Source organism: Ambystoma mexicanum, chromosome 3p (genome assembly GCF_040938575.1).
Source record: "Ambystoma mexicanum isolate Mex_15411 chromosome 3p, UKY_AmexF1_1, whole genome shotgun sequence".
NCBI classification, from domain to species: domain Eukaryota; kingdom Metazoa; phylum Chordata; class Amphibia; order Caudata; family Ambystomatidae; genus Ambystoma; species Ambystoma mexicanum.
The window spans coordinates 391,042,251-391,054,856 of NC_090925.1; the positions used below are offsets into that span (position 1 = coordinate 391,042,251).

Genomic DNA, 12,606 nt, shown 5'->3' on the forward strand with positions numbered 1-12,606 from the left:
TAGTGTAGGCCCTTTTTATTTGACAATGCCACTAGGACTGCCTTATTTTCATTTGATGGTTGACTCTTACTCCCATCTTGGATTTAGGTTTAGATTAGGCGTTTTTCCAACCTGCGTACAGTTTAATAAACACCCTTGAACTGTCATCACTTGTGTGTCTTTCCTGTTGTCACCATGAGTTCCTTCACACTCTGCACTGCAGAGGTTTGCCTGTCATAGCAGCTGTCAAAAAGTGAACCTGTGGCCTCAGAAACTGCTCTGTCCCACTGAAGAGCTACATTTTCAGGTGTGACAAGGCCAGTATTCTTTTTTTCATGCTTTATTTACATTTTTTAAATTTTACAACATTAAGTAATGAACAAAATACACTTACATTTACAAGTAAAACACCCCCGCCCACACCCGCTCAGCAACAACTACATATATTATCAACTCACATAGGAGATCCTAAAGAATAATTTATAGAATATAACAGCAAATACAGTATCATACAAGCCAATACAAAAATGTAACATCTCTAAACATGAGCCAATACAAAAAAATAAATAAATAAACCACACGCACAAACACACACTCCACGTTAACTATAGTCCACCCAGAATTTACATAATCAATTCAACTTTACTCAATGTGAAATAACCCCCTATGTACCATATAGATTGTTAAAGGGCGTCCAAAGCTTCAAATCAAGGTCTACCCGATCCAATTTATGAAACCTTTTTACAAAGTCTGATAGAATCTGCACACCATGCAGAATATGGACATCATGCAACCAATTTTCCATCTAAGGCGTTTTCCTGGTCTTCCGCAATTTCAGGATTTGCTTTGTCGCCATCACCAAAACTTTATAAATCCATTGGCAATATCCTTTAGCAATCACACAGCTACCCCTGCAAGGCAGTAGAAGAACCTGAAGAGGCAGCCTCAGAAACCTTATACTCAATATCAGGTCCGTTCTATCCAATACTTCCTTCCAGAAAGTCCTCGATCTAGGGCATTCCCACAACATATCCAACAAAGTGCCCCTCATTACACCACAACCCCAGCACCTGTCAATATCCACCACTATGCCTACGCACTGGAGTCAAATATAAGCGACCTAAAATCTTTTGCTGATCAAGTCTCAAATGTAAATCCAATGTATTCCTAAAGCCTGCCTCCAACACTTGCTTTCACTCCTTATCTGAAATGTCACAGCCCAAATCACTCTCCCATGCTCTATGTAGATTTCCCCATGACTCAGACAAAGGACCCAATGGCATCATTAAGGAATGTGTATACCGGCGGCGTTGATGCAAAAATGACACATCGATTCAGCACATTCCCCCAAAGGGGCAGACAGCATATCTAATCTCTCCAACAGAAGAGAGTCCAACTCTCTAAATCTGTTCAGCTCCCCATTTCCAAGACCAAACACTTGCTGGAGTTCTGCAAAGGCTATTACTTGTCCCTCCCACAACACATAACACATCCCTAGGATTCCTTTCGAAATCAAACTATCCCAACATAACATTTAATTTGCAAGTTGAAGACCAGGGTTATGCCAAAGAGACGCCCTATAGTGCAACCAGAAGTTTTGATCACCATCACCCTCAACTAACGGGTAAGAACCTCACGAGACACAGATGTAGAAGGTAACTTATCCTTAACATTCAGCATTCTTTCCAGGAAAGGTGGGGGCTGGGGGTGGAGTCCACCTCAGCACTAAACCTGGGGCTAAGCCTGAGAATGGCATTTGCAGCTCCCGTTGCTACCTTATGTGCCAGCGTGTTTACAGGCAGTGTAACCTATCTACCCTTACGTGGTGGGAAGGCAAAATGTCCCCAATTTCTGACTCTGCTGGGGGACATCCAGGGTGCCAGGGAAACTGCAGCGAAAACAGGAGTGGCCGCTGCCAGGATGGCGGTGGCAGACTGCCAAGAGAGGGGATTGGAAGCTGCACAGGGCGGCAGGCGAAGCACAACGCGAACTGTGAGGTCCGCCTCATGGATGTGCTGTGGAGAAGGTGGCTGCGCCGAGGGGTAGAGGTCCAGGATGGTGCAGGGGGTAGGACCCCATTTGCCATGGCCCAACCCTGCCAGAGTCCAGTCCCATCAGTGAGTGGATCTCCCTGCGTGAAGCCCGGATGCAGGAACGATCCTCTACACCAGTAGTCTTCAAATATTTGCATCCCAAGCCCCCCATTGAGAAACATCTTTTGAAGTCAGGCCCCCCTGATCAGCGAGGTGGCTGGATGAGATACAGACAGCGTTCAAGAGACCAGCTCGACCCATGGTTACAGGAAGGTAGGTGAGAGCAGGTTGCAAGCAAATTGGCTGAGCGCCAACACCCTCTTACACCTCTCAATCTGGAGTCTCTGAGGAGAGCGAAACGAGGATGGTTCCATGAATTCAATATTGGGCATTTCGTTTGCAGGTACGATTAGTCCAATAAGAATAAAAGCAGGGCGAGATGAAGTGTACTTTTGTGGCAGGAGGGTTGGGGCAGAGGTCTACTGCAGCAACCTAACACCCAGAAATGTGGAAAGTGAGCACACACTTCCCAAACCAGACCGCATACAGTCTACCTTTGTCTCTCCCCCACCGATTCTGCCTCTCCCAACCGACTGTTAGTCGGTCTACCCTTCCTGTTACCCGTATCCCTCTTGTTCTTTCCTATTCTGTCTCTCCTCCGGTTTTGTATACAGCTTTTTTGTCCTATCCTGTCCTTTGCATTCTGGCTCTCCCTCCTGGTCCGTCTTCATTCTAATATTTACCCTCCACCTAGTCTGCATTTCCTTCCGGTTTGTGCCTCCCACTCTGTCGTAGACTGTCCCTTGCATTCCGTCAGGCCCTCCTATTCTGTCCAGGCCTGTCCTTCCCTCCTGTTTTGTGCCTCCATGTAACTCTGTCCTGGTCTCCTTCCACCTATTCTGTTGCTATCTCCGGTTTGTGTTTCCAGCTTTTTGGTCCTATCCTGTCCATTGCATTCTATCTTTGCCTCCTGGTCTGTGTCTCCCTTCTAGTCTGTACCACCCACCCAGTCCGTTTCCCTCTGCTTGGTGTTCTTTTTCTGTCCTAGTCTGTCCCTCGCATTCTGTCTCTCCCCCCTAGTCTATCATATTCCGTCTCTCCTTCCTAGTTTGTCTTTCCCTCCTGTTTTGTTCTAATTTTCTTCCCCCTACTTAACCTTCCCTCATTCTGCCATTCTCCCTCCATTGTAGCCTCTTGATGTTCTGCTGTACTTTCTCCTGTCATGCTTTCTTCTCCTCTCTTTGCCCAGAGTAGCAGATAACAAAGCGAGGGAAGAGTTCTCAAGTGCACTCCATAATCCCCGCTGACAAAAAATAAAATAAACCCAGCATGGTAAACACTAGGACACAGAGCAGCCAATTGTTACTCAAGCAGTGGGTCTCGCGCGCACCCCACCCGTCCCCCGCTCGCAGGTGAAGGCACCAAGCTCCCGTAGGGGTGCATGCCCCACAGTTTGAAGAACACTGCTCTACACTCCCAGGGAACTGTTGATGTTAGGACCCTGCAAGAAGACCGCAGTGGGGAAGGAAGACGGCCTCCATTGGCTGTTTTTTTCATGCCCCAAATGCAGCAAGCCATGTGAAACAAAGTGGGCAGGGTTTAAGCCCCTTATGAAAGATGTTTCCTTGCCTTACACGCACACCCTGAGAAATGGGTAAGTGGATTGCTTGGGGAGAGTCAGCCAATCCTAGGAGGAGGGGGATTTAAGGAGGAATTGGAAAGGGTGTAGCTTGGTTGGAAAGATGAGATTAGAGGCAGAAGGAGTGCGACAAAAAAAAAGTAACAGGAGGACGGAGTGAAGGAGTGTGGAGGCTGTTGTGAGGAGGGGTACTGAGGAGTGAATTTGGGTGAGTGGTAGTGAGAGGAGAGAGTGGAGTAGTTGTGAGAAGAGGAAGGTTGTAGTAGAGGGTGAGTGGTACCAAGAACAAAGTGGTAGAGAAGTGGCAGTTGTCAGTGGAGAAGCGGTACTAGAAAGGTGGTAGGAGTAAATGGGGCAATTTTAGAGGTGGGAAATCAAGTAACATCTAAGGGTGATGGTCAGAAGATCAGAGGGGCACATGGGGAGGAGGGAAGAGAAGAAGGAACAGTAGAAGGGCGAGGTCAGACTGCGTGATTGGCTGTGGCGATTCCAATAGGGCAAGTGCAATGCACTATTTACTAACTCTCAATAGAATAGAGGGTCTAGGAAAGGAACAGTTAGAAAGCCCCTAGGGAGCCCGAGAGCAAACGTCTCAGGCATCCTTCACAAGCCGTCAGTAGAGGGTACTAGGCCTAGTACTAATAGGGATTAGGGACACCTGGGATAAGGAGGAGGAGAGGGATCTATGAAACACACGCAAACACCCCGCCAGCCTCAAAATCCTTGGATCGCAGAGAATACTGTGAGAACATCCAAGCCTACCTCTGTATTCTTAAAATAAAAACCCTTAAACCATCCTAATGTCTAAGAGTGAGATTCTTTGGAGATGCCCAGTCAAACAAGATTTGGGGCACAGAATACGCTGGCGACGAAGAGCGTATTTTAACTTTTCAAACAGTGCTTCATGATACCTTAATTACACTCTAAAGGTCAATATGCGCCTCCAATTTCTCAAGTATAACACTGCGATCTGATTTCAACATTGTGTATATTTTAGGGACTAAATTGATACATTATCTGATTGCAAGGGGCCATGAATAGTTCCCATCAACTGACTTTTAGCAGAAATATTTTCTATAATACCAACAATTTTGCACACGGGTAGGAGACTTGTGTACGAGCATACACAGTGTTAAAATAAATGAAAGAACTAGCTTGCGAGGTCACAAAAACCACTTACCATGATGCACCGGTTGGCTCCTCCAGGAAGGCAGTTCCGGATCAAGCGAGTGATGAACTGAGCCGCTGAAGGACTGTTGTGTCGACTGACTTTAGATGGAAGAGCGGCCACAACTGCATAATTCAAATAGAGGGGACAGTTGTCCGTTGGGTTCGGCGTCAGGGAGGCCAAAGCAGCTTGCCACACCTGTGCACAGAAAACAGTGTTTGAATCACCTAATAAAAAATAGGGAGTATGTACCTACCATAAAAGCCCCAATCATGCCACATGTGACTGTACTGCTCCTGAATGTAAAGACTGAAACTCAAATCTGCTTGCTCTACAGGAGCCTCTACCTGTAGATACAGTTAGAATATGCTTCAAACCAAACAGACAAGTTGGCAAAGCAGAACAACCTATATCTAGAAGATCAAAGATCTAATGCATAGGAGCATGCATAAAGGTCTTCAAATATTTTCCTCAGAATACATGTAAAACTTCAATATCTGCATGCTAAAATGTACGCATTATATTCAACTGTAACATGGTAAGACAACACACTTTTACGTTATTCTAAACTACATCGACTATTAAAATGCTGAAAATGTCTGTTCAACACATTACAAGCTGTGCATCAGTGTGTTCTTTTCTAACCAAACAGGTTGTACATTTGTTCCAAGTACAAAAACATAACCGCAAGCAAGAGATCAAGAATTAAAAGGGGTTAATGAGATGACTATGTATTCTAAAGAATAATGTATTGTTTACGTTGTACGGCTATTGCAAGTCACCTCCAAGTTATGGAACCTTATAAAGGAACTGGGTTGCTACTCTTAAAAGGGTATTTCGGTCAGAAATGTTATTGGCACAAACGATTGCGCATGTATTTCGGAGCCTACATCGATAGTTTGTAAAAATAATTCCAGTGTAATTTACCAGAGTTTTTCACACTTGAACACATGCGAAAAACGACAGGTTGGGTACCTCAATCTTGTGCTAATCTTATCCGTTGATCCATCGCCCTGAGTTAAAGTGCCCTCGCGGCACTATTTCAGAATCCCTGCCCCTAACATCACTAGACGCTCACGCCCCATATCACAATGCCAATGCACGTCTCATGTCAACGTCCCCTTTGCACAATCTATAGACGGGTCTCCATGGAAATGCCAAGATGCCTCATTCCTCGACAAGTGTAAACAAACCCTTTCTGATAACACAACATTGGAGTTTCTTTTTCCTTCGTGTCAGTTATTTAATGTCGAGCTTCCAAGACTTGCTGCTGCTCTGTTCAGCTATCTGCCAATTACAACACACCGAGAACCAGTACCTCTAATTAACTCAGTAGTCGCTTTTCATTTCTTATATCATGTACAAATGTCTTCACCAAACCATATTTAAACATGTGTCCCTGCAACCTTTTAAAGTCTGAGCTTATATTTTCATTATGTGTTTTTGTAACATGGCCGTTTCTTCGCTTCTCTTTCTTTAACAGTCAATGTTAATGATAAACCTTTTCTTTATTGTATACAAACACATTTTTATTTACCTCACTGTTGATTCTGTGCTTCTTCACTATTCTGGAAATATGGCAACAATTCAGCCCTAACTGTACGAGCCCGAATATTCGGAAGATGAAATCCTTGCAAGAGTGAAAAGTCGAGACGATGTGGAATCAGATGAGTTACGAGGATCAATCACCGGAGCCTGAACCCAGTCGCATGGAACCCGTTCCCACCTGGTGTCCCGTTCCCACCTGGTGTAACTGCCATTGTTGTGAGCTTATGCCTACTCTGGCGGAGAGATGCTGTTGCAGAGAAAACTCTGGCTTCTTGTCCTACATTGCCAAAGAAGACACACCACCGCTATGCGTTAAGAAGCTGCATGACTTAAGGGCCGCCTGACTACAAGATCTGTGTTGAGAATGATGATGGTCCTTATGCACAAACTTTGAGCTACAGTTCATCCTCGTAATCCAAGTAATGAGTAAGTTCAATCTAAATACATTGTGCGTTTGACAACCGAGACGTCTTACATAATGTCATTCCCCTAGATCAACATAACTTCAAAGGATCAATGAATAAACTACTCATTTGAATCTGAAACCAAAGTGTTAATCTTTAGATATATCTTCCGAAGAATTACTTTTCTTTCACTTGGAAGTATCGCTCAAACTGTTTTTTCAGAATGTACGTTTACATTTCTATTTCATCCCCATTTGAAAGCACAATTACCGTCAGTATTTTGCAAAGGTACTTTTTAAAGCATAACGCCTTACATTTTACAAGGTGGTGCAAACAAAAAAATGCATGTGTTGAAGTAACCTATTTCTTTATCTCTTACACAGGTGGTACAGGTTTGTGGCATATCATGCGTTTACATGGTGGATTCATGGAAGACTGGGATTTCGTGCTCGACGAGTAATACCTGCCGTTTGGTTCGAGCCATTCGTGAGGAATTCCCCAGTGACCAAAGACAATACTGTGGATTTATACAGACAGTACCTCGACCGCAGCAGTACAATTTGTAGTGTCATTGCCATCTACTTTTCCAAATTAAATAAAAAATGAGTTAATCTGAACATTTGTTAGAAATATTTTGTAAGTTAACAACACGTCCAAACATCTTAGAGTATCGTAAAAGATTGGTGTGCTTTAACAAGTTTACTGGCTTATCGCGCTCCCCTCATCCACATACATCCCCCTGCGCTATCAATGACAGTTGATAGCTGTGGGTGTGCATTCGCAAGGGGTCTGTGAGGATGGGAACGCTCAAGGTGCCGAAGACCGTGTACACCTTAAAGGGTTCTTTCGCATAGGGACCCTTATCCACACCAGACCCGGTGTCTCCAGTCTCCCTTTTGACAACCCCATCCCTGCAATCAACATATGTCTGCGTCTGTTGACTGTTTTGGGCCTATTGCGCTCCCCACATCCACATCTATCCCCCTCCGGTATCAATGGCAGTGCGCACCCGTGGGCGTGTGTTCACAAGTGGGCTGCATTTGCAGGATTCAGGCAGTCAAACATTGTCATACAGGCCTGGTGGGTGTGCATGAACACGTCACACATTCACACCCACTTCTGTAAGCCTTTATAAACACTTTAGAAGTTACCCAGAAAACATCTGTGAAATCGATACGGATATCGCCATCTCTCCACTTTTTACCTTGCTCGCTGAATCGACTCATCTGTTCTTCCAAGTGACCGTTAGTCAACTTTTACTATTTTCGGTATCAACGTTCTGTGCTAGGCCACTTTCTATTGCTTTACACTCAATGTACACCCTATTCTCATTTATTTTATTCAAAAAGTCTAACCATTATCAACCGTCCTACTTATTTGTATCGCTGTAATTAGCTAATAACATCACAGAGTATTGTCTCCAAATGTAATCTTTCGTAGTGCATGTTTTCAATGGAGGTTTGCTTTAGGTGCCATTTATTATGCAGTACATTTTCATGTGATGTTTGGTTTACTATTAAAGTATGACAGAGTAAGATTTATTTATATTTCTTTAACAGATCATAAGCACAATCCAACAATGCTGTCTTTTACTGTTTTGGGCTTCACTAATAACAGTCATGCTAAAAGAGAGTACAGTCCTGCATGTTTTTCCAAAGGATTTAAATTTAATAAGAAAATGGCTCTTGAGCTGTAGATTTCCAGTGTCAGACATTGAAAGCAGAGCCAAGGATGTCTTGGATGACGTGAGGGGCAATCGATTCCGCGTCTGCAGCACTTCTCAGAAGATCTGAATGAACTATCAAACTACACTAAAAAGCGTTGTAGCAGACTCCTTTGCAATTTACTTCCCAATGTTGTTGCAACTGAAGTAGCGGACGCTGAATTTTTAAATGCATTTTACCATTTTCTAAATTCGCCTGCATAATATGTCTTATAAATGACCACTCAATATATTGAAATAGTCTGAACATAATGAATGGTTTTCAGTTTTTGGAGAATATTTCCATTGATATTTTATCACACAAGTTTCCTTTGTGACACAATGTGCTGTGGTTTATAAATGTTTAAGTTTAGATTACCTTGTGTATCCCTACTTTAGGGACACTCAAATAGTTCATGGGAACCTATCCAAACACACACCTACATTGCATTCTTTAAAAATATGGTAATTTCTTCTAAATTACCATGCATGACTTTACATAGACCACAATGATGGAAGTACAGACCGGTACCACAGAGGAAACCCCAGACACATCCAACAGCCTAATGGTGAGGCCAAGCGATTTGCACACCACATTTAAAAAAAAAAAAAATGTATGTGGTCTAAATTATAATACTAATGTACATTTTCTATCCAATGTTATGAATATATACATGGATTAAAATGACCTTGATGCTACATCGACCACTATTCCGGGGTTAACAGCAACCTCACTCACCTTTCAAGTACATTTCTTAGAATAATCCTTCAGATGCGACTATACAAAATAGGTATTTGTTAAAGTTCAACTTAAAACATATTGGTTATTCTGATGTATAATATTATCTTTTGATGCAAAATGGCTTGCAGGCTTCTTTGTCAATATCGACCATCTTTTGGATGTCATTTTTGTATTATTTTGCTTTTACATCTTTATTATTACAATTACTGTTATATAGGCGTAGCCTGAAACTTCCACAGCTTACTATTGTTATACTGCAACCGATCTGGAGGATGAGGTACGAGAAGTGAAAAATGTATTTATACTAACAGTTCTACATGAACAAGATATTTTTTTCCATTTAAGCAAAGTAGTTTTTTTGATAATTTGCAATAATGTCAGCAAATTGTAAAGCATTAGATCAACAACCTTGATGTATTATCGCAGAAACACATGCAACAATGAAAGTGAACCTTCAGAAAAATGTACTTTGTCTCTGAATAACAGACCCTTTCACTATAGGTATGTTGTATGTTTTTGTTCATAAACTTTGAATAGGTGAAACAAATCAACATTGCAACGCATTAAAGGGGCCACAATTGAATCAATATGCTTTGCAGGATGATCTCGCAGCAACTCCTTGCGACATCTCAATATGCCTTTTTAAATTGTTACATGTACACAGTGTACGACTTTGTTAATACTAATTAAAACATTTTAATCAGACGAATAACCACATCTTTTTACATTGTTTACAGTTTATCTATGTAAACTAGTTAAGCTATCATTAAATCAACTTTATCAAGATGTACTTTGTGCAAACAAAGATGTTAACATTAAATTGTTTAGCAATGTATTCAATGTTCTTTGAATTTGTTATGTACAAGGAATGGACCTGAAGCGGTCGAAATTGCAGAGACACATGGACAAAAGGTATACTAAGATATTGTAAAATATCAGTTATCATCCATTGTAACTGATGCTATATTTTACAGTGGTTTCCATGGTGACATTGTTATATTTGTGTATATGTATATATGGTTCTTTAAATGCAAGAGCAAATTTCAAGGTTTATACAATTTCGTAATGCTGTTTTTTCAGCTTGGTCTGCAAATCCAATTTCAAGGAAAATTTGGATTGATATTACATTTTCATCTATGTGTGCTATAAATTAAGCACGTTTCTTTTCTCTTAATTTAGAAACCTAGGAAGAAGGGGAGCATAAAGACTCAGACAACTACGCAAACAAATGATCGGTTGCCAGACCATTGTCACTTGGGAGACACTACATTTTCAGGCTCAGCATGGTCCTGGCAAGATTCAGTGTCGCGATGCAGATGTCCAGTGGCCAGAATTTGAATTGAATGTCAGCAGTGACCCATGGAAAGTAACCCTGGATCATTGTTACAGCACCTAAAGTCACCCAGAAGAGACCGACAACACAGAAGAGGTTTCTGATTTTCTTGCAGAACTGCCAACACAATCAACACCCTCTAAAAAGATTCTAAGAAACAGCAATGTTCCCCGTTTTCCGAATACATGGACAAATCGAAAATATCACACACAGAAATTACTGAATCATCTTCGCTACTGATTGACGATTGTGTTTGTGATGTAGACTTTGTGTTGAGGACTCATCCACCACCATGGAATCGCAAACAACTACACTCCTAGACTATTGGCTATAAAGGAACCAATATAAAATTGTATTCTACTGCTGACTGATCGAGAATTACGAAAATGATTAAATGTGTTCATAAATTGCATAGGAGGATTTGTGGGGAGCCATTGGTGAAGTTTACTCGTGTAGTCAAAGGCACCAACCTGAAGATCAAGGGTAGCTGTGTTTACCACCACAACTCATTTTCATGGTCTGCTCACATATACAAGTGCCTGTTGGAAATGTACTTTGTTCATCTGCTTTGTACAATGTCAGTTTTTCTATCTTTGTGGGACTCTAATTCCTTTCAAAAACACAATACTACAAATTTCAGAAGGATTTCTTGTTCCCCGCTATTAGCCAGGTATGGACAATGCCCTTGCTGTCAAAAGGCTCTGGCTTGCTGGTGATGTTGACAGTGTGACAATCCAGGTTTTTCTGCTAAATACTGCACTTACCACTTCCAAGACATGGGAACCAAAGAAATAGTGAGTTCAGTCATCGTGCAAGTATCTAATTGTGCATCTTCTGTTACCATGGAAAAACATGGATTCATTAAATCCATTCAACTTCTGCAATCCAGAAGAATGCAAATAGACAGGCATGTTTCAATAGCCAAGGCCATTCAAGAGCAGGTTCCAGACATAAAGCATCAATATGATGTATGACATGTCGCAAAATCAATTTAGAAACAAATTACAGCTGCTGGAGAAAAAAAGGCTACGGAAAACATTTTAAAATTGGTCATAGTCTATAAGCAACCATCTTTGGTGAAGCTCAATGCATCTGTCGATATTCTGCTTGAAAAAAAGGCATTCGTTAATTCAACATTGTGCTAACATACACTCTTGGGAAGTAAAAGAACATTTCCATGTACACATGGACCATTGAGCAAGGAGCAGGAGCGTAAGAAAAGGTGGTTGGCGCCAGGCTCCCCTCCTCACACAGCACTTCTTTCAAGAGACACGAGGGGATTCACCAAATTCTGCCACACTGGAGATTTAGAGGTTTTCCATATGTGCCTAAAGTACAGGTCTAAAAGGTTACATTTTGGTATAGACGGTATGGATTGGCATAGACGGTATGGGGGCCAGAACAAGTCTGGCTGTACTTGCACACAAGAACATTGGAAGGGAACAAGCAAAAACTGCAGGAAGGGGAGGCCTCATTACAATAAGGAGTTGACCAAAAGAAGCAAACAGTGGGTGGCAAAGCCAATCTTCCAGCAGATGGATTTTTAATCTGTGAAACATCTGACATTGAATGTGCTGGCCAAGCAAACACATGGAATTGATCCACATTTTGTTTCCAATGCCCAGTTTATGCCATGGAACATTACAAAAGAGGTTTGCCCTGCCAAACTTGAATTTGTGGAAAGGTTGACTTCAAGATTCAAACGATGTGTGGCTCTCTTTACAATGTTTTACAAAGCCAGTCAAGCTTTTGCAGTGTTTGGAAACTGTTTTCCTTGTACCAAAGATTTAACAGTATGTAACTGGAGATGTAATTATTAAATTTGTTTTTAATTAATTAATTACTGTTTGTGAAGTAATGTCACTAGATAGGCCTTAACATTTCTATTTTTCATTGCTTTTTCTATTTATTACCATCAAAATAATTGATTTATATTACAATAATAAAATGTCACTCTGCTTGTTTCAAGTATGTGACTCAAATTAATGTAGAAGAGCCTGGTGAGCTTAAAACCAACAGTTAGCAGGACTAACTGACGTAACACTATAAACTAGGTCA

The 12,606-nt window shown here is 41.6% G+C and overlaps 1 protein-coding gene across 2 annotated transcripts in view; it reads right to left on the reverse strand.

Moving 5' to 3' along the window:
• Positions 1 to 12,606, reverse strand: part of NPEPL1 (aminopeptidase like 1) — a 215,229-nt gene that overhangs the window by 182,607 nt on the left and 20,016 nt on the right. For both annotated transcript variants that reach the window (XM_069651058.1, XM_069651059.1), the window contains exon 2: positions 4,832 to 5,017. In XM_069651058.1, the coding sequence (XP_069507159.1) occupies positions 4,832 to 5,017 (186 nt within the window). The remainder of the gene's footprint in view (positions 1 to 4,831; positions 5,018 to 12,606) is intronic.